The 23,153-nt window shown below is 45.1% G+C and overlaps 1 protein-coding gene across 6 annotated transcripts in view; it reads right to left on the bottom strand.

Annotated features, from left to right (window-relative positions):
• The window catches only part of WWC1 (WW and C2 domain containing 1), a 187,843-nt gene that overhangs the window by 92,334 nt on the left and 72,356 nt on the right, over nt 1-23,153 (bottom strand). For 4 of the 6 annotated variants that reach the window (XM_032252697.1, XM_032252696.1, XM_032252699.1 and 1 more), the window contains exon 2: nt 11,256-11,365. In XM_032252697.1, the coding sequence (XP_032108588.1) occupies nt 11,256-11,365 (110 nt within the window). Of the gene's footprint in view, nt 1-11,255; nt 11,366-20,131; nt 20,152-20,192; nt 20,387-23,153 lie in introns of those variants that run through there. The other 2 variants (XM_032252700.1, XM_032252701.1) reach the window with 2 other exon arrangements.

Here is a 23,153-nt window from a genome sequence, read left to right on the forward strand (position 1 = left end):
AGGTCAGAAGGCTGCTGACAGTGGCTACAAAAAAACTGCCCCTCATGAGGAAAGCTTTCCATCCCTCCAAAGCAAGCGAGAGGCAGGAACAACTGCAAAAATAATACAATGACAAAACAGAAAAACAAGGGGGAGGTAGAATTTGTAAAACTGGGCTACAGAACAGCTGCTGTGGGTTCCCATCTCCCATCAGCAGCTGCAGATTCCCTCGGCGTTTGGGACTCATGGGTCTCCCTGAGGAATTTGCCCTACACCTCCAGCTGGCACAGGCCACAGAAAAAAAGCAGCTCAGCCTGTCTTGAACAGGCTGGCAATGTTTCTTCAGGTTTGTAACTTTTTAAAGATCTGCTTTTTCATTAATGAAAAATACAAAACAGAAAAATCCCACAATTCCACCATGACAAGTTTGTGAAATAGGAGAGTTTCCCCCTCTCCAATCCCATTGCCCAGAGGTAACTGTTGTTGAGTTTCATACAGATACTGTCTTCTGATTATACATGAATTTTTGGTGATACATACATGCCTGTATATACAGGGTTACTTTAATGTAACATGGACCACGCCATATATTTTGGTCTGTGACTTGCTTTCATCTCCAAATTATACAGCATGCTCATTTTTGCCGGTAGGTACACCATCTTTTAAACAGCTGTACAGTGTTCATTTCTATGGTATTTGGGTTTATTTAACCAGAACTTGAGGGGAAATATTTGAATTGTTTTCAGTTCTTTTGCTGCTACATTCAATGCTGCATGAGGTTTCTCAAAAACACGTGTCTATGAACTTGTGCTACTAATTCTGTGGGATAGATTTCTTAAAGAGAAACTACTAGATCAGAGGGTATACATACTTATATTTTTAATAGATATTACCAAATTACCTTCCAACGGTAGGTAATTTCTGTTCTCAAAAACAGCCCATAAGAGTGCCTCTCCCCACAGATTCTCAGTGAAATTGCTTTAAAAAAAAAAATCAGTGCCTCATCTGGTGATTCTGGGTCTTTGCTGCATATTAGAATTAGCAGAGAAGCTAAACACGCACACACACACACACACACACACACACACGCACACACACACACACACACGCACACACGCACACACACACACACACACAAGAAGCCTGAATCCTTCCCCAGAACACTTAAATTAGAATTTCCAGGAGTGGGGCTCAGGTATTGACAGTTTTAAAAGCTTCTCTGGGTGACTCTGGTGCAGACATAGCGGAGAGTCCCTGGCTGAACATTAGAATAACCTGGGAGAAATTTTTAAAAATCTTGATCCTGCTCCTGGACCAATCAAATCCCAATCTCTGGGAGTGAGAATAAAGCAATGATGATTTACAAAGCTCCTCAAATAATTCCAGCGTGCCACCCAAGGTGAGAACCAGTGTCTATGCACGTTGGAATCGGCTGAGAGATTTCCACTGAATTGATCTACAGTGTGAAGTGGGCATCAATTTGTTACATTTCTAAGAATATTTCCTTTACCTCAACGATCCCTTGGATGCTCCCAGGCAATCTCCTCCACCCACCCGCTCTCCCAGTTTGCCTGTTTTAGAACTTCATATGCATAGATTCACACAGTATATGCTCTTAGGGCCTCAGTTCTTTCACTGAGCATAAGATTTTTCAGACTCACTCCTGTTGCTGTATTTGTTGTACATTTCTTGTTATTGCTGAATAATATACTATTCTATGAATCTATCACATTGACTCTGTGATAAATTGTTAGTTTGCTTCCAGTTAGGGATTATTATGACTAATACTCTTTGTGTAGGCACATTTTCATTTCTCTTGGGCAAAAATACCAGGGGTAGAATTGCTGGGTTATATAGGGCAAGTATATGCCGAATTTCATAAGAAACTGGCAAACTTTTCCAAACTGGTTGTACCATTTTACATTCTCACCAATAGTATATCAGAATTCTAGTTCTTCCACATCCTTGCTAGCAATTGGTATTGTTATTTTTTTCTTCATTTTAGTCATTATAGTGGGTATGTAATGATACCTCATTGTAGTTTTATTTTTTGAGATGGGGGTCTCACTATGCTGTCCAGGCTGGTCTTGAATTCCTGGGCTGAAGTGATCCTCCAGACTCAGCCTCCCAAGTAGCAGGGACTACAGGCATGCACCACCATGCACAGCTAATTTTCTATTTTTATTTTTATAGAGATGAAGTCTCACTCTGCTGCCTTATGTCTCACTATGGCCGGTCTTGAACTCCCTGGCTCAAGTGACCCTCCACCTCAGCATCCTGAAGTGCTGGGATTACAGGCATGAGTGAGTGTGCCAGTTGCTTCTTACTGTTAAGTTGTAAGACTTCTTTACATACTTGGAATATGGGTTCTTTGTTAGATATATGTTAGGCAGATGCAATATTGTCTCCTTATCTGTAGCTTGCCTTTTAATTTCTTAATAATGTCTTTTGAAGAACAAAGGTTCTTAATTTGATGAAACCAAATTTATCAATTTTTCTTTTCTGGTTAGCGCTTTTTATGACTTGTTCAAAAAATCTTTGCCCATCTTAAAATTGTGCAGATTTTCTCACATGTTTTCTTCTAGATGTTTTATAGTTTTAGCTTTTATGTTTAGGCCTTTGGTCCATTTTGAGTTTAATTTTACACATGGTATGAGACAAAGGTAGAAGCAGAGGCCTTTTTTTTTCCATATGGATACCAGTTGTACCAGCAATTGTTGAAAAGATTATCCTTTAGGGGCACTGGGCCTTTTATAAGTTCTTTACATGGTTCTAAAGAGCTGTGTTGGCTGGGTCCAGTGGCTCATGCCTGAAATCCCAGTACTTTGGGAGGCTGAGGCGAGAGGATAACTTGAGGTCAGGAGTTCAAGATCAGCCTGATCAACATGGCGAAACCCTGTCTGTATGAAAAATACAAAAATTAGCCAAGTGTGGGGGCGCATGCCTGTAATCCCAGCTACTCAGGAGGCTAAGGCAGGAGAATCGCTTGAACCCAGGAGGTGGAGGTTGCAGTGAGCCAAGATCATGCCATTGCACTCTAGCCTGGGTGACAAGAGCAAAACTCTATCTCAAAGGAAAGGAAAAAAAAAAAAAAAAAAAAAAAAAGCTGTGTTAAATGCTGTTAGTTCTGAACTGTCACACTTTAAGGGGGTCCTCCCACAGCCCAGCCCTTCTGCTGACACAACCCTTGCTTAGCCCATCTCACCAAAATAGATAACTTTATAACTGGCAGGCCCTTAGAGATCGCCTTGGCCACTACTTTTTAGTTCTTGTTTTAATTAAAAGTATACATAGATACAGTTTAATAATTCAGCCCACTATAAAATTTCTTAGATAAAACATCTCCCGGCGGAGTGGAGAAAAAAAAAATCTCCCTCATATCCCTCCCTCCAAAATTCGACAGCTACTTCCCAAACTTGTATCTGCTTTAGTGCAGTTGTCATTGAGAAGCACTTCTCCACTTCTTCCGCTCCATGCTCTAAACCTCTCCCTATGAACACATTCCACACACATCCTCCATACAGCACACAGCGGCGCACTCCTGAGCTCTCCATACACTCACCCCTTCCTGCGCTCGTCACACACCTGTTTTCTCCACACTGCATACACACTCACGCAGCTAACAATACTGCATTTTCCAAGGGCTTCAGGAACAACAAAAGCAATTCTCGTAAAAACATCTGGAGAACATTCAACCTTGTTACTATGCAAAGGCGTGCAAATTCAAAACAATGAAGTAAGAGTTTAAACCTATGATAAATGCGTCAAAAGAAATGAAGATAGCCCCATACTGATGAAGCTCTGAGGACAACAGGACCCTTATGGCTTGCGGCAATACAGGCTGATATAATCTGTTGGAAATATTCACCAATCTAGGAATATATACTAAAAGCTCCCAAGGTATTTATAACTTTGACTTAAAAATCCTATACTTGGAAATGAATCTTCAGGAAATTATCACAAAGAAAGCAACATGCATAGACTCTTCCCTGAGTGCTATTTAGTGCAAATAAATAATCAATGAAAACAACCCAAAAGGTTGGCAATAGGAGCATTATGGCACTTCCATTATATGTTTTATATTTCCCTTTTTAAAAAATTTTAACTTTTAAGTTTTAGATTCGGGGGTACATGTGCATGTTTGTTAAGTGGATGTATTGCATGACGCTGAGGTTTGGGGTATGATGGAACCGGTCACCCAGGTACTGAGCATAGTACCCAACTGGTAGTTTTTCAACCTCTGCCCTCCTCTCCCTATCCTCTCTAGTAGTCCCTAGTGCCTATTGCTGCCATCTTTCATGTCCATGAGTACCCATTGTTTAGCTCCCACTTACAAGTGACCGTGGTATTTGATTGTTCTTGTGTTAATTCGCTTAGAATAACGGGCTCCAGCTGCATCTGTCTTACAGCAACGGACATGATTTTGTTCTTTTTAACGGCTGTATAGTATTCGATGGTGTATATGTACCATATTTTCTTTATTCAAGCCACCGCTGATGGGCACTAACACTGATGCTGTGTCTTTGCTATTAGGAATAGTACTGTGCTCAACATAAAAGTCCATGTGTCTTTTTGGTAGAATGATTTCTTTCCTTTTGCATATACACATAGTAATAGGACTGCTGGGTCAAATGTCAGTTCTAAGTTCTGTGAGAAATCTCCAAATTGCTTTCCATAGAGGCTGAACTAATTTACATTTCCACTGACAGCATATAAATGTTCCCTTTTCACCACATCCTCGCCAGCATCTGTTGTGTTTTGACTTTCTAATAATAGCCATTCGGACTGGTGTGAGATGGTATCTCACTCTGGTTTTGATTTGCATTTCTCTGATGATCACTGATGTGAAGCATTTTTTCATGTTTGTTAGCCTCTTTTATGTCTTTTGGGAAGTGTCTGTTCATGTCTTTTGCTCACGTTTTAATGGGGTTGTTTTTTGCTTGTTGAATTTTTTAAGTTCCTTGTGATTCTGGATTTAGACCTTTCTTGGATGCATAGTTCACAAATATTTTCTCCCATTCCATAGATTTTCTGTTTACTCTGTTGACAGCTTCTTTTGCTGTGTAGAAGCTTTTCAGTTTAATTAAGTCCCATTTGTCAATTTTAGTTTTTGTTGTAATTGCTTTTGAGGATTTAATCATAAATGCTTTCCCAAGGCCAATGTACAGAATGGTGTTTTCTAGGTTTTCTTCTAGGCTTCTTATAGTTTGAGGTCTTACATTTAAATCTTTAATCCATTTTGAGTTAATTTTTGTATATGGTAAAAGGTAGGTGTTTAGTTTTATTCTTCTGTATATTGCTAGCCAGCTATACCAACACCATTTATTGAACATGGAGTCCTTTCCCCACTGCTTATTTTTGTCAACTTAGTTGAAGATGAGATAGCTGTGGGTGTGTGGCTTTATTTCTGGATTCTCTATTCTGTTCCATTGGTCTATGTGCCTGCTTTTGTACTAGTATCATGCTGTTTTGGATACGCAGCCTTATAGTATAGTTTAAAGTTGGGTAATATGATTCCTCTGGCTTTGTTCTTTCTGCTTAGGATTGCTTTGGCCGTTTGGACTCTTTTTTTGGCTCGAAATGAATTTAGAATAGTTTTTTCTAATTTTGTGAAAAATGATGTTGGTAGTTTGATACAATTAACATTGAATCTGCAGATTGCTTTATGCAGTATGGCCATTTAAATAATATTGATTCTTTCAATCCATGAGCATGGAATGTCTTTGCATTTGTTTGTGTCATCTGTGATTTCTTTCAGCAGTGTTTTGTAGTTCTCCTTATAGAGATCTTTCACCTCCTTAGCTAGATGTATTCCTAGGAAATTTTTTTTTTTTTTTTTTTTTTTTGACGGAGTTTCGCTCTTGTTACCCAGGCTGGAGTGCAATGGTGCGATCTCGGCTCACCGCAACCTCCGCCTCCTGGGTTCAGGCAATTCTCCTGCCTCAGCCTCCTGAGTAGCTAGGATTACAGGCACGCGCCACCATGCCCAGCTAATTTTTTGTATTTTTAGTAGAGACGGGGTTTCACCGTGTTGACCAGGATGGTCCCGATCTCTTGACCTCGTGATCCACCCGCCCTGGCCTCCCAAAGTGCTGGGATTACAGGCGTGAGCCACCGCGCCCGGCCGGAAATTTTTTTTTTTAATGTGTGGCTACTGTAAATGGGATTGTGTTCTTGATTTGATTCTCAGTTTGAACATTGTTGGTGTATAGAAATGTTACTGATTTTTTTAACATTGATTTTGTATCCTGAAACTTTACTGAAATAATTTATCAGTTCTATAAGTCTTTTGGCAGAATCTTTAGAGTTTTCTAGGTATAGATCATATCATCAGTGAAGACAGATATTTTGACTACTTCTTTTTCTGTTTGGATGCCTTCTATTTCTTTCTCTTGCCTTGATTGCTCTGGTTAGGACTTCCTCCATTATGCGTTAAAATGTATTAATATATCCTTTTGATGTGTTAAAAATGACAAATATGGGCCAAGCATGGTGGCTCACACCTGTAATCCCAGGACTTTGGGAGGCCCAGGTAGGTGGATCACCTGAGGTCAGGAGTTTGAGACAGGCCTGGCCAACACAGTAAAACCCCATCTCTACTAAAAATACAAAAATTAGCTGGATGTGATGGCGCACGCCTGTAATTCCAGCTACTCAGGAGGCTGAGGAAGGATAATTGTTTGAACCCAGGAGGTGGAAGTTCCAAGTGAGCCAGGATCATGCCACTGCACTCCAGCCTGGGGACAGAATGAGACTCTGTCTAAAAAAAAAAAAAAAGACCAATGCAGCCATAAAAAACGATGAGTTCGTGTCCTTTGTAGGGATATGGATAAACCTGGAAACCATCATTGTCAGCAAACTGACACAGGAACAGAAACTCAAACACCACATGTTCTCACTCATAGGTGGGCATTGAACAATGAGAACACATGGACACAGGGAGGGGAGCATCACACGCTGGGGTCTGTTGGGGGGAAATAGGGGAGGGACAGTGGGGGGTGGGGAGTTGGGGAGGGATAGCAAGGGGAGAGATGCCAGATATAGGTGATGGGGAGGAAGGCAGCAAATCACACTGCCATGTGTGTACCTATAAAACAATCTTGCATGTTCTTCACATGTACCCCAAAACCTAAAATACAATAAAAAAAAGACAAATATGAAGATTATGTAGCATCCGTTAGATATTTATGATATAGTATGAAGAGAAAATAGACATATAATTTGATCACTGATTGAAACCATGTAATCATGGTGCATGTAGATAATCAGTGGGGATACTGAATACTGACATGAAATAATAAAAATGGGTTATGTTTTAGAAAAAGTTGTCTGTAGGCTGGGCATGGTGGCTCATGTCTGTAATCCCAGCATTTTGGGAGGCCAAGGCAGGTGGATCACCTGAGGTTAGGAGTTTGAGACCAGCCTGGCCAACATGGTAAAACCCTGTCTCTACTAAAAATACAAAAATTAGCCAGGCTTGGTGGTGTGCACCTGTAATCCCAGCTACTAGGGAGGCTGAGGCAGGAGAATTCTTGAACCTGAAAGGCGGAGGTTGCAGTGAGCTGAGATTGCCCCACTGCACTCCAACCTGGGTGACAGAGTGAGACTCCATCTAAAAAAAAGAAAAAAAGAAAGAGTTGCCTGCATTGCTGCTTCCAATTCCTCCCCTCCATTTTCTTTTAGACTCACTCTAGTCAGGCTTTTGCTCCCAGTCTTTGTCCAAAGCTGCCCTGCAAAGTCAGGGTCACCCAGGTTGCTAAATCTATTGGTCTGTCCTTGGCACTCTTTATATTTGCCCTGTCAGAAGCATTCAACACTGTTGGCAATTCTCTGCTTGATACGTTTCCTTCACGTGGCTTCCAAGACACTCTGGTTTCCCTCCCTCCTTTCTGATCACTCTTTCTCAGAGTCAATGCTGCTTTTCTTCTTCCTGTCACCTTCTGCTGTCTGGAGACCCATTACTTATTCCTTGGTCCTCTTCTCTGTTTCATTCACAAGTGACTTAACGTCTTTACATACAGCTATATGCCAGCAACTCTCCAATACTTATGTTCAGCCCAGATCTCTTTCCTAAACTCCAGATTTGTATATTAAAATGTCAAGCCACATCTCCTCTCAGATAGGTCATAGGCATCAAAGTCTCGACCGAACAGTCCAAATGAACTCCTGCTCTTCCTCCTTGTCTACTCTCCTGCAGTTTTCTCCAGTCAGCTGATAGCAACTCCATCCTTCCAGCTGCTCAGCCCGAGGAGCTATTCTTTCCCTGCCCCCGCCCCCCCGGCTTTTTTCCCTACACTTTGCATGCAATCTATTGGGAAATCCTGTTGTCTCTACCTAGAAAATGCATCCAGCATCCGGCCAATCTTCATTCTGACCACCACTACAGTCCTGGTCTAGGGTGCCTGGACTGTGGCATTTGTCTCTCACAAGTCTCCTTGTCTCAGCCCTTGCCCTAGTAAGATGTATTCTCAGCACAGCACTCAGATTGGCCCTTTTAAGACGTTAAGTCAGATCATGTTACTTATCTGTTTAACACTCTCCAATGGTTCACTCCCATCTCACACAGAGCAAGAGCTAAGGCTTTAGGGTACTGCCTGACCTCTACCCTGCTCTACTCTGTCCTGATGTCCGTCCCTCTTCTCCTCACTCATCATGCTGTAGCACACTTGCCTCCTTGCTATCCCTTGACCAAGCTAAATGTGATCACACCTTGGAGTTCTTGTTCTATCTGTGCTTTCTATTTGAAATGCTCTCTCACCTCCTTCAGGTCTTAGCTCAAATCTCACTTTCTCAACAAGATTTTCTTTTCTGAAGACCATATTTAATGGTGTTCTTCGTCATCATTACCATGGCCCTTAATTCGCCACCCCAAGCACACCTCAACCACCCACTTTGCTCCTTTTTTCCGTGTACTGAACATTCTCTAACATGCTACATAATCTACTTATTTATTTTCTGTCTCTCCTATCAAAATGAAATTTCTATAAGAGCAAGGATCTTTGCCATTTTGTACTCTCATGTATCGCAAGCTTCCAGAACAGGTGGCCAATAAACATTTGCTCAATGAATGAATGTTTGACGGTGAATGTAGGAGCAAATTATTGTTTGATTATACTGTGCCTATACCTTTTTTTTTTTTTTTTAAAAAAAGACAAGGCCTTGCTATGTTACCCAGACTAGCCTTGAACTCCTGGGTTCAAATGATCCTCCTGCCTCAGCCTCCCAAGTACCTGGGACTACAGACAAATGCAACCGTGCCCGCTATCATCTCTATAACTCTTAAGAGAATTTCAGTCCATGAACAATGCACACACAGAACTGGTCCAAGTTCAAGGCTCTGAATGCTTAGGCCTTGGTGGTCATATTCCTACTATATTGGCATCAATGGCTCCATCTACTGAGGGGGTCCCCCTGATCCAACCAGACCCCCTCAAACCAAGAGAAAACCAGTAGCCTGACAGCTTGTGAAACTATCAGATAGAATTCTTCCTACTGTGGCCCCATTTAATCACCCCCATACATCCCATTTCTGCCTTCATTCCCTCAAGACTAAACTCTGCCATCGCCTGCTACTCCTTTCTTCCATTTCTCCAAGAGCTCCGAGAAGCACCTTAAAATCCCACTCCCGCCATGAGATTTTAATGAGGGGGATGCACTCAGCAATTAGAAACAGGAAAAGACTGATTAGGGCTCCTGCACATCAGTGTTTAACCCAGCATCCCATGCAGCCCTCCAAGCATTAACCTCATTCCCCATACACACTCAATTAGGCATATTTACTTCTCATTATCCAGTACGCAATCATGAGTGCTAATAAAAACCTTTGCTACCCCCAACAATGCAATTAATGCCATTAGCTGTCTCTCAGAAGCTCTTCTACACTTTGGTGCCAACAACAGTCCGCTCATGCAGCCATTTATTCATGCATTCATGCACGTATGCCCTTTTCTGTTTAGCAAAGGTTAAGTTCACACCTACTATGTGCCTTACCAGGCAAAGACCTGGGACTAGAGAGATGAACTAGACACAGTCTCTGCTCTAGGAGACTTGTAACAAGAGGGAAATTATTACAATACAGGGTGATGAAGTACGGCCAGGATGCTACTGAAAAGCAGAAGAGGAAGTGGATGGAGAAGTAATTCATTCTCCAGCACCAGTTCAAATCCCAGCCCTGCCACATTTTAGCTGTGAGTCTTAAACAGTCAATTAACTCTAAATCCCATTTAGAACATAGGGATGATCATCCGAACATCTCACCAGGAATTGGGAGGATTAAAAGAGATAATGCCTTTCAAGTGCCCAGCACAGGACACGGCACGGACGGGGTGTGCTTCGTAAACAGAGGCTATTAGGATTTGATGCCCTCATGTCAGCCTTCAGTCTTTGCCAGGAACATCCCATTTCATTCCATTTTCTTCTTGCCTGAGAGGATTAAGAGGATGCTACAGTTCAGAAGGCTGAGAGTGAGGCAGAAAAATCCCTTTTCTCTGTACACATGGATGAGTGGGACAGCAAATTTCAGAGAACAGTCTTGCCCAAGAGGGTGCTCAATGGATGAGGCTCAAACGCACATCAAGTCTCCCCCCACTGGAGGACTGCTCCCTGGGTTCCTCCACCTGTCAGACCACCTGCTTCTCCTTAAGTCATTCCTCCATCATAGTCCCAGAGACAAAGGTACTTGGAATCTTCGTAATGGATCAGAATACTTGGATCACAGATACAAATTCAGGGTGGGCTAACTGGTATGATGGGCCAGACACACACACACACACACACACACACACTCTTGCCAATCCACTATGGACACACATGCATACGTGCCGTGGGGGACTTGCTAGAGCTCTGGCTGCTCTAAGATGGTCTGGCAATGACAATGATGCGTCTTTCTTTTATGGGAAAAAAAAAGGTATACCCATAAATTTATATATGTAAGTATATATGTGCATATATACACATACACATACAAACACATGATTAGAAAATTTCTGAAATGACACACAAGAAACTGTTCGCAATGGCTACCCCCATAAAATTGGGGAGATGCATTGTGAGAGGAGTTTTAGATTCTATTAAAAACCCTTCTAAACTGTTATTTTTACATGAGCATACATTATCTATCTATATCTACATCGACACTGCTATCTAAATCTATATAAAACAAAATACAATCTGGCTCCAAGAGTCTGCAAGTGGTTCTTCCAGACTTGGAGGGAGGGTGGGCTTGGAGGTAGAGGGATAAAGAGGGCACAGGGAAGGGAGGACCGTCAGGAACTTACTGGTGTTGTGGTCTATGAAGTAATCTCCAACCTGTGGGTCATATGCCTCTTCCCATCCTAGCGGCAACTCATCACTAATGCAGTCAGCAAAGGTTAGCGGTTTGGTGTACCTGGCAAGGGAGAGGAGAAACAGACTCCATCAGCCTACAATCCCCAAACGCCTGCAACATGCTGCTTCTCTGGGCTTCTTGCTTTTCTGGGCTGGCCCAACAGATCCAGAAGTTTTGCACTGCAGCAGCACCAGCTCTGTTGTCCCCTTTGTTCCCAGGAAGGCGAACACGTAGCTGCAGCGGCAGGAAGAGATCACCCTGTGGGGGAGGCCGGCAATCTAGTCCCAACTTTGCCACTCCTTCAGAAGTGACTGGAGCAAGTCACCTTACTTCTTGGAGTCTCTATTTCTGCATCTCTAATTGAGGGTTTGCAGGAAAAAGGTCTAAGGTCAAGTCTTGCTACTTGGACTCCAGTCCTCCTTGGCTTCTCCAACTGCAACTAACTCAGCCAACCCCACCTCCAATCTTTATCCTGGCTCTGTCTCACATCTGTCATGCTCACTTGCCCTTTGGAAGCCTGGCTTGCCGCAAAATCAAGAATAGCAGATGTTCCATCCCTGTGAGTTTGGCCAATGAGTAGTATTTATTTTCCTCTTGAGCTGATTCCCAAATGCTTGCACCCACAACAGCGCTTCCCTAGACAATCCAGGCCAAAATGATCTTTTTGCAAGAGCCACTCTCTATGTCCCCACCTTGTGGGGAGTGAAGTGGTAGTAATCACCAAGTCTCAGCAGCTGAATCAAAGAAACAAATCAGTCAACTAAACCAGCAAAGGCTTGTCAGTGCTGGAAAACTATCACAAATGATTTGTTACGTATTTTAACCAGGGTACGGGAAGCCAGGAATCTGGGTATATGAGATTCAGCCTGGGTGGTCCCTCCAGACAGTCACTTTGGTTTCTCCCCGTTGCTGCCTCTGCCTAAAATACATATTCTACAATCTCCTTCTCCTGTCTGCTTCCTACCCGATCCCAATTCTAGAAGCCCAGAATGCTCTGCTTCAGATTCTTTCTATAGATTGGCAAAGTGAAGTACAACGGGACAGGACGGGAGATGACTGGCCTGGGGTCTCGGATTTCTCATCAGGATCTTCCTTCCTAGGAACGAGACTTGCTGGATATGGCACCTCTCAACAGCTCCTCTGCTGCTGCATATGGATCATCACCTTTTAAATTCCTTCTTGGGGCCTGGCACGGTGGCTCATGCTTGTGATCTCAGCACTTTGGGAGGCTGAGGCGGGCAAATCACCTGAGGTCAGGAGTTCAAGACCAGCCTGACCAATGTGGAAAAACCCTGCCTCTTCTAAAAATACAAAACTGGCCAGGCGTGGTGGTGCATGCCTGTAATCCCAGCTACTCGGGAGGCTGAGGCAGGAGAATCACTTGAACCCAGGAGGTGGAGGTTGCAGTGAGCCAAGATTGCAGCATTGCACTCCGGCCTGGGCAACAGGAGCAAAACTCTGTCCCCATCCCTCCTCCAAAAAAAATCCTTCTTGGGGATTAAATGATTTTAATCAATGGTGCAACCAAGCTACAGAATCCTGTGTCCAGGACAATTGGTGCTCAATAAATACTAGTGCAATGGGGTCCAGTGTGGTGGCTCACGCCCATAATCCCAGCACTTTGGGAGGCTGAGGTGGGTGGATCACTTGAGGTCAGGAGTTTGAGACCAGTCTGGCCAACGTAATAAAACCTCATCTCTATTAAAAATGCAAAATTAGCTGGACATGATGGCTGCTGCCTATAATCTCAGCTACTCAGGAGGCTGAGTCAGGAGAATCGCTTGAACCTGGAAGTTGAAGACGGCAGTGAGCCGAGATCGCACCACTGCACTCCAGCCTGGGTGACGGCGTAAAACTTTGTCTCAAAAAAAAAAAATTGCGCAGTGGGTGAATAATGTAATGAATACATAAGAAGAAACAAAAAAAGATAAGGATTACATTCTCCTGCCCTCTAAAGCCCACTCCAAATCCAACTTAAAGAAAAATGCATGAAGAAAGGAGCGCTGAAAGAGCCCCTGCTGGATAGGACCTGGTGTGTTCATGTACCACAATATACCCAGGCTCTGGCAGGCTATGAAAAATATCTTTGGTTGAATGAATGAATACCCAAAAGCTTCTGATAGTAATTTACTGCTGCATTGTGGAAGACTGTTGGTTCCATGAGGATGAGGCCAGAAATGTGTGGTGTGCAACACATTATGCGCTAAATTAGCCAGGTGTGGTGGTGTGCACCTGTTGTCCCAGCTACTTGGGAGACTGAGGTGGGAGAATTGCTTGAGCCCAGGGGTTGGAGGCTGCAGCGAGCTATGATGGCATTACTGCCACTATAAGCTGGGCAACAGAGCAAGACCCTGCCTTTAAAATACCACCACCACCACCAACAACAACAAATTAGGGTTCAGTAAGCATTATTACTGGCTGTGTGAGTTAGGCAACTTATGTTACTTCTCTGAGCCTCAGTATTCTTATCTGTATAACAGGGACGGTACTAACTCTCTGGTTGTTGGGTGGGTTAAATAAACCCATGTTTGTGAGTACTTTTGGCACAGGTGCCAGTGTGAAAGGGGAATTAAAAATCATTAGGCTGGGCGGGGCAGCTCACGCCTGTAATTCCAGCACTTTGGGAGGCTGAGGCGGGCCGATCACCTGAGGTTGAAAGTTTCAGTCCAGCCTGACCAACATGGAAAAACACCGTCTCTACTAAAAATACAAAATTAGCCAGGCGTGGTGGTGGGTGCCTGTAATCCCAGCTACTCGGGAGGCTGAGACAGGAGAATCACTTGAACCCGGGAGGTGGAGGTTGCAGTGAGCTGAGATCGTGCCACTGCACTCCAGCCTGGGCAACAAAAGCAAAACTCTGTCTCAGAAAAAAAAAAAAAAAAAAAAAAATCATTAGTTATCCTTACCTCCATTTACTAGAAGGAGAAACTGAGGCTAAGAAAGACTAAATAACATTCTCAGTGTCAAAGACAAAGCTGGGATTTCAAGAAAGATGGCTGGTCTCCAGGGCCCCTGAGGGGAGCCACCAGATTCTCTTAACAGTTGACACCTTCAGTGCATCTCCTAAGCCCCATGGGAAACACAGGCCACAGTTTTGGAGTAGAAGGAGGGAAAATGGGGAAGACACAGATGATGGAGTTCTCAGCTTAGAATGCACTTGGTTCAGGAGCACTTTCTCCAAACAACCTGGATAAAGTCTCCAGACCACTTGCCAGTGCACCCCATGCCCTGCTATATGTCAGAATCGAAAGGCCACTTCCCTCGGTGTCTTGCTCAAAGTTAAGTGGTTTTTTCCCTCTTCCTTATGGAGAATGAAGACCAGTGACCAAGTGCCATGCCTCATCTAACATCACCTCATCTAACAAAGCCTTTAAAGGGACTCTGAAGGAAAGCTCCACACACAGGCATGCCCTCCATGGGGAGTGACTGGCTGATGACAGGCCAATCTGTGGGGGAACAGGCATGGTTAGGCCACCAGCGAGATCTTTCTTTTTGCCTCATTCCTCCACCTGCACTGTGCCCAGAGAAGTCCCACCTACCAGCAGAGGTAGAAATCTTGTTGTTTTTTTTTTGAGACTGAGTCTCACTCTGTTGCCCAGGCTGAAGTATAGTGGCGTGCTCTTGGCTCACTGCAACCTCTGCCTCCTGGGTTCAAGCGATTCTCTTGCCTCAGCCTCCCGAGTAGCTGTGACTACAGGTGTGTGCCACCACGCCTAGCTAATTTTTGAATTTTTAGTAGAGACAGGGTTTCACCATGTTGGCCAGGATGTTCTCGATCTCTTGACCTCGTGATCTGCCCGCCTCGGCCTCCCAAAGTGCTGGGATTACAGGTGTGAGCCACCGCGCCCGGCCACGAATCTTTTTTTTTTTTTTTTTAAAGACAGGGTTTCACCATATTGGTCAGGCTGGTCTTGAACTCCCTACCTCAGGTGATCCACCCGCCTTGGCCTCCAAAGTGCTTGGATTACAGGCGTGAGCCACCACGCCCGGCCTACAAATCTTAATAATAGACAGTTTGCAACCTGGAAAACCAAGAAGATACATCCCCTCCCAACAGCTCCCCCGTTTCTACGTATGGATCATCACCTTTCAAAGTTCCTCCTTGGAGATTACTTAAGTGATTTTAATCAGTGGTGCATCCAAGCTACAGAATCCTGTGTCTGGCACAATTGGTGCTCCGTAAATATTTGTGCAATGGGTGAATAATGTAATGAATATATAGGAACAAGCAAAAAAGATGAAGTGTTCTTTATTTTGTTAACATGGAAGATGCTCTCAATATATTCTGAGAAAAACAACATAGTTGAAAGATAAAAACGACAGGATAGTGTTACAATATGACATTTTACCGAGAGAGAGAGAGAGAGAGAGAGAGTTTGTAAAGAAACTGGAAAGATAGACATTAAAATGCTATCTGAATACAGGGATTTCAGTGTAATTTTCTTTTTTTTTAACTAATTTATTTGCAATGTTCATATATGAAGCATAACTTTAATAATGGCTAACTCTAGGCCTAGAAAGCAAGTTGTGTATCTCAGATTCCCTTCCCCGGTAGCAGGTGCTCTTACTGTTTTGCAAATAAGAAAACATGCTCAACAGTCAGTTACGCAGTCAGTAACCACCAGAGGTGTAACCTGAAGGTCCACGCCGGATTCCAAAACTTGAGCCCTGCTAATAAACATTAAGAAGACGAAGTGAGTCTCAGAACCATCTAGAACACAGAGCAAGCCACGTTAGAAGTACAGATGGTGAAACTGACCACAGGGACATCTGAAGCAGGCAAAAGACATGGGGGCTTTGGCGTATTTGGGACCTTTAGTTATCTGTGTGTTAGTGCAAGGATATCCAACAGACCTGGGGAGTCCATGGCTGCTTAATAAAAAGGCAATTGTTTCAAAATCATTAATACAAATGATTTACTGAGCTTGCTGGGTGTAAGGATGGAGATGGGGTTAGGAGGACAGAACTGAAACACTGAAAATGTGTCACTATCTGGAAAACCATTAACTCCACTCATTGTTCCAGCCTTATACATTGAGAAGTCAGAGCTTAATACATTTGTTTGCTCCAAACATCAGTAATGTGACAGATATGCGGATACCCTAGCAGGGCACGATGCTGATTCCCACTTGCGGTGGGCATAGACATTATACCCAAGAGCAATAAAGAAGGGGGAGGCAAGAGGACCAAAGCGAGAAGGAGAGGGCAGAGGAGAAAGAAACACTTTGGGTCTGACATTCTGGTTCCCCTTTGATGCATTCACAGGGGAAATGCCAGAAGGCCAGCTGACTGATATCCTCAATCCCAGAGCTCTTCCATGGGAAACAAGGAAGCTCCTATGAAAGGCTATGCAACTTACAAGAAATCTGGACAGCAAGATTCTCTCTGGAACAAATGCCAAGAGGGAGATGAATTATTCAGTGTGTAGAGATGTGTCACTCAGGATGAAGAGATGTGTTTTTGGCTGCACAAAGATTTAAACAGACACACTCACGCATATATACATACACTCACTCTTCCTGCCAGATAAGGAGAGGAATTGTCCATTTAAACCAGCCACCCCCCCACTGTCCTGGGAACTGTGGATGCTCTTCTGACCTGCAATGTTTCACCTTGGACAAGTGCTAAGAATGCAACCTGGGAAGAAATGTCCGCTTTCAGATGTGGCCAGGACTTGGGGGCCTGCCTGGAACTCCCAGCCCCCACCCTTGGGTGAAGCAATTCACCACCATCCAGTCTGGTCCAGTCGGTCCCTACTTCCAGCCTCCACATCTTGGGCTGCCGAAAACTCCACTTGTGAAATCAAATGACCCAGATGCTGGAGGGGCAAGAGGTGGGAAGGGAGTGTGCCAGACAAGAACGAGTTCTGTCTCTTCTTAATTACAAATCTCTGAAGGAGCACAAACATTCCTGAATGTTTACCAACAGGCCCTCCTGGAAAAACGGCCGGATGTGTGGCCGTGGAGACAGGTAGGTTCTGCCAGGAGCACCCTACAAGCAGCACACAGGCACACCTGTGAGGGAGAGCCGCCCTGGGGGCTGGAAGCCTCCCGCAGACCCCTTACCCTCCTCTCAGGGGCAACCACCAGTGGGTAACTGGTTGCCACTTTCCTACAATCTGTGAGGACATGAGACCACGGTGGGCATTCGGTATTCAGGCAGTGTGTCTTTTCTAAGAAGGCAGCTCAGAGGAGGAGAGAAAAGCCTTTTGCCAAGTCTAATACTGGGTGGTGATTCTCTTGGGACTGAAGAATGCATAACCTATCTTTCATGTTCCTAGTGTTTCCCGAACAAGCCCCAGCTTCCCACAGTAACCTCTTTATTACCCTCCAGCAGGATGCTGGCCTGCTCTCTCTGAGGGCTGGCTGGGCGGGATCACTTTCTAAAGGGCCCTCCAGACTCCAAGCCAAGAACTGTCCAAACTTTCAGCCCAACCTCTCCTCCCCAGCCCAAGCACAATGGCCAGGCTGGTTCTTCCTGCCCCGGGCTTTTTCACATGCATAGTTCCCATAGCTGAGGTTGCACAATTCCTGATAACGCTCCTTCACCTGGGGCTGCTGCAGAATACCATTTCTAAGCAGTCCCTTCACCTTGAGCTCCGGGGAGGCCCGAGTGAACAGGAAGAAAAGCAGTGTTTGAAGTCCTCCTTCCTTTAATGCAGTTTGGTTCAGATGCTTTTATTCATTGTCTAACAAATCTGGGGATGATAAAAATAACCATCTCTCAAGTTTGTTAGGAGAGCTGAGCACATGACACACAGCAGAGGCTTCGTTAGCACCAGCTACAGAGGGAAAGAGACAGATAGGGCCCTGCCCTTACAGTCTAGAGGGCCAGATGCACCCTGACCTGAGGCAAATCAACAAGGTCATTTCAGAGAGATCCATGCTATTCAGGTGGGGTGGAGGTCAGTTTTGGGGGCTCTGGGTCCCAGTATGCACTTCAGATTTGACTCCTCTGAGCACAGCTCTTGTGTTGAGCCAGAGGGTGACCGGGAGATACTCCCTGCCCCACACTCCACTCTTATCCTTTCACACTCCTTTCAATCAATCCACCAAGCCACAAGAATTTATCATGTGGGGATGGCACCCAGGTCTATGCTAGGCACTACGAGGGCTCAGACACTTGAAGAAGCCTTGTTTCTGCCTCCAGGGGCAGAGGGTCAGGCCAGGGAACAAGACTCACACTCCAAACGGGCAGGGAGTCATCCCATGACATTCCACGGCAGCGTATTTGGCTATATCGCTACCCGTGGCCTGAGCCACAGGTAATTAGAGGATGCAGGGATATTTAATAAGGCGCTAGGTCAGCAGTGTAGATGCGAAAGGCCAACTTGGGCTGTGGGCAGGGAAAGAGTGTAGCAATGGGGCGTGGTCAGAGGGGGCTGAGGAGGGGAGGAGGAAAGAGAGCCGTGGTCAGCTCCATGGATGAGAAGGAGGCAGGGTAGATGCTACCCACAAAGGCTCAGGAATGGGATGTGAGGCTGAAACCCAGGCTCCGCCTCTTCCAAAACTGTGGGTGGGTTATGTAACCTGCCTGAGAGTTTTCTTCTCTGTGAAACTTACACGGGAAATCCCACTCTCATAAGGGTGTTGTGGAGATTAAATGAGATAACCTATATAGTATCTAGTGCCGGGACTGGCACAAGACAAGCCCTTGATAAATGTGGGTTGTTAACATAATCAGAGAGTTCTGTGCATTGTGAGAATCACGTCACCCTTCATCTCAAATCCTTCACACATCATCACCGCCATCACCACCACCACCACCATCAATTTTCACCCTAAGAGATACACCGTGGTGGTTAAAACTCACAGGTCCGCCGTCAGTCATCCGGGTCCCAATGCAGGCACTGTCACTCATTAACTCTGTCCCCTTGGGCATGAACTCTAACCTCTGTGACTTTGTTTCCTCATCCATAAAATGGGGATGCTCAAAGTCACTGCTGCATTAAAATGGGCTGTGCTGAACACATAACACCCAGGACTCAATCTACATTGGCTGTTAGGATGAGCTAGGTTTTATATCCCTATTTTCATGATGGGGAAACTGAGGCAAAATAATTGTCCTGGCTAGCACAGTTAATAAGCCTTGCACTGTACTCTATCATCACCCTTCCTTGAGGCGCTAGGACTGCTTAAGCTTTTTTTTGGATGGGGGGGGTGATGTAGTCTCGCTCTGTCCCCAGGCTGGAGTGGAGTGGTGCGATCTCAGCTCACTGCTATCTACACCTCCCCGGGTTCAAGCAATTTCCCTCCTTCAGCCTCCTGAGTAGCTGAGTCTGCAGGTGGCTGCCAGGATGCTAGACTAATTTTTGTATTTTTAGTAGAGGCAGGATTTCCCCATGTTGCCCGGGCTAGTCTCAAACTCCTGACCTCAAGTGATCCTCCTGCCTCTGCCTCCCAAAGTACTGAAATTACAGGTGTGAGCCACTACACCCAGCTTGCTCTCTCTGTTTAGAAAATTAAATGGGAGAAGGTAGGAGATGGTAGCTGAATTGGATTTGGTTCTCAAAATCTGCTGTGTGAAGGAGGAGGTGTTTACACCTGGAATTCCTGAGTTCTTCTCTTTAAACTCCCATCCCTCTTGTTTTCTAGTCTCAAAGCACCTGTCTCAAAATTCTGGCTTTTCCACCCTTAGATCTCCTTGATTCCCTACTTTGTTTGTGCTGGCTTATTCAGAAGCTTTCTTGGCTTAGTCATTCCCATTCCTAAAATTCTTTTATAGAAAAAAGAAGAGGAGGGAGAGCTGGAGGGGAGATTCCAGACTGTCCCTCCACTCCAAACCCTCCCCACCTTCAGACTGGGCTCCCACAAACCAGTGGCTCACCTCCCCCTGCCAAATCTTGGATGTTGTCTTCCCTCTGCCCTGGGTTGGTAAGATCACACACCTGTGCCCTTTGGGCCCATCCCCTTCCTTCATCTCTGTCTTGAGTCTCTATGCTTATCTGTTCCCACTCACTGACACAGGGTGAATCCGGGCTGCTAATCCCCTCTGTGTGCCTGCCGCCTGCTGGATTTAAGATTTCAGTTCTGAGAACCACATCATGGATTAGGGTAGGTAAAGACAACTGCCGACCCGAGGGCCAAATTCAGCCTGGAGATATGTCTGTTGATCTACTATAGTGCTATATTTTTTAAATGGGCTTAGCATGACTTTGCGGGCAGGAGCTCTCAATGCACTGACCCCAGTGCTTTCTAATGTGTCACTCCTGCCTCTTGGTTAAGAGCAGAGAGCTCTGGAGCCAGACTTCCTGGCTTTGAATCCAGGCTCTGCCTTCTAGCTGTGTGACCTTGGGCAAGATATATAAACTCTGTAGCTCAGTTTTCACATTTGCAAAACAGGAAACATAAGAACACATTTACTGAGCACTCACTATGTACCAGCAACTGTTCCAAGTACTTTATATATTTATATATTTACTCACTTGGCCTTCATAACAGCCTTTTCAGGCAGGTACCATTCAGACCTGCCCCACAGTGCTCCCTGAAACTTACATGAGATGATGCATGAAATAGCATGTAAGAACGGAGAGTGTGCTCAATAAATGTGATTTTGTTTTGAGACAGTTTCACTCTTGTTGCACTGGCTGGAAAGCAGTGGCATAATCTCAGCTCACTGCAATCCCTGCCTCCTGGGTTCAAGTTCTTGCCTCAGCCTCCTAAGTAGCCGGGACTACAGGCACCCACCACCATGCTTGGCTAATTTTTTCTATTTTTAGTAGAGATGGGGTTTCACCAAGTTGGCCAGGCTGATCTTGAACTCCTAACCTCATGTGATCCACCTGCTTCAGCCTCCCAAAGTGCTGAAATTACAGGCGTGAGCCACTGCGCCCAGCTGAGTGATTCATTTTAACACTGCTGTCCAAATGAGGCCCCCAATGTAGAGGCTGTTAAAATCAAAAGTAACCCGACAAATCAACTCCATTTCTTTACCAGTGACGAAACTGAGGGACAGAGAGAAGGACTTGCTTGGAGCCACCCAATGACCCAGTGGCAGGGCTAACACTAAAACCTGGGGACCAACTGCAGCCCTGCATCACACTAAGAGTGCCAGGAGATCAAATCAGCCTGGTTCTGGGCTCAGCTCCACCTGAAATTCAACAAGTGTCTGAACAGCCTCCAAGAAATAGGTATTGATAGCATTTTCGCAGGCTAACTAACCCTATTATACTGAAGGGGAATGATCATTGGGTAGGAACCAAGATGGAGAACTACGAAGCTCCCATTCATGGAGAGATGAGTTTGGAAGATGGGCTCTTCATTTTTCTTGTTACCTCCTTGGAGGGTAATTTTCTAAAAGCCCCACACTGCGGTAGAATGAAGACCCTGAAACATCTGTTTGTGCTTCACCCAGCTCAATCCCAGCTTCATCCTCATTCCTGAATGAGAAGTTGGCTATGGAAGCTCCGTGCCCTAAAGAAAAAGCCAACAGAACCAGATAGGACTCCCAGTTCCAACCTTCCTAGCTGTGTAATCCCAGCCCATTCCTTTCCCAGCTCTGAGCCTCAGTTTCCTGCAGGTATAGAGCAGACAAGAAAACCTGCTTCTCAGGTTCTTGCATGGAGAAGATTCGACACAGCACCTGGTACACAACCCCAGGCAGGCCTGCAGCCTTACTCCTTTCTGTATTCAGGACTCTGGGGACACTCAACCCTCAGCCTTATTCCTTCCACCCTCATGAGCTGGGTTCCCAAGGGCTCTTCCCAGGTGCTGGGCTGTTTACAAGCCTCTTCAGCAGTAACTGCAGAGGCAGCAGCTCACTCTGCCCTGGAATCTGGCCATTCCAGAATCTTTTGCTCCTTGAGCTCGGACCCTTACCACACAGCTTGAGGAGCTGGTCCTTCTAGACATGGAATTGACCTTGAAGACTTTTCTGGGATCCTCTCTGACTTAGGACCCCTCCCATGACTGCATGGTTTAGACAGACCACTGGAAGAGGAATGATGAGATCTGGGTTTGAAGCCTGATGATGCCCTTGGCCAAGGTTTATGTCTTCTTGCTGGGCCTTAACCCTCTCCCTGGGTCTTTCCCACCTGCAAAACGAGGAAGCTGGAATGTAACACCCCTTTGCAGCTTTAGCCTTCACGAGTCTAATATCTGGCCAACCTGTCCCAAAGGTCAGGGCAGCTTCCATTTAAGGCCGGTGGAGCACTAAGCACTGGACCATCTGCTCCATGTAAAACAGATCATTTTCTTTATTCTAACAATATTTCTGTGAGGCAGGTACCATCATCCCCATTTCACCAACAAGAAACTGATGCTTAATAGTAATAGCAATAATAATGATAAAAAGCAAAATTTCATTAAGTATTCACAAAGTGCCAGGCACTGTCCAAGTTCCCTTACATAGACCCTATTTCACCAGATGAAACATTTTTAAACACATTCAGCATTTTCTGAAACTCTGATGTACACTACTAATATATATATATATATTGAGATGGAGTCTCACCCTGTTGCCCAGGCTGAAGTGCAGTGTGCGATCTGGGCTCACCGCAACCTCCGCCTACTGGGTTCAAGCGATTCTCCTGCCTCAGCCTCCCAAGTAGCTGGGATTAAGGTGCATGCTACCACACCCGGCTAATTTTTTGTATCTTTAGTAGAGACGGGGTTTCACCATGTTGGCCAGGCTGGTCTCAAACTCCTGACCTTCGTGATCCACCCACTTCGGCCTCCCAAAGTGCTGGGATTACAGGCGTGAGCCACCGCGCCCGGCCATGCTGCTACTACTGACGTCTTACAACGGCCATTGGTCAGGCTGCAGTCCTCATGGAGTTGTCACTGCCTATGTGGCCTGTGTGTGCACAGATATCAAAGGCACCAGCACTCCCACTGGTGGAATGGGTGCC

This window comes from Sapajus apella, unplaced genomic scaffold (assembly GCF_009761245.1).
Source record: "Sapajus apella isolate SASKATOON/1434 unplaced genomic scaffold, GSC_monkey_1.0 scaffold79, whole genome shotgun sequence".
Taxonomy (NCBI): domain Eukaryota; kingdom Metazoa; phylum Chordata; class Mammalia; order Primates; family Cebidae; genus Sapajus; species Sapajus apella.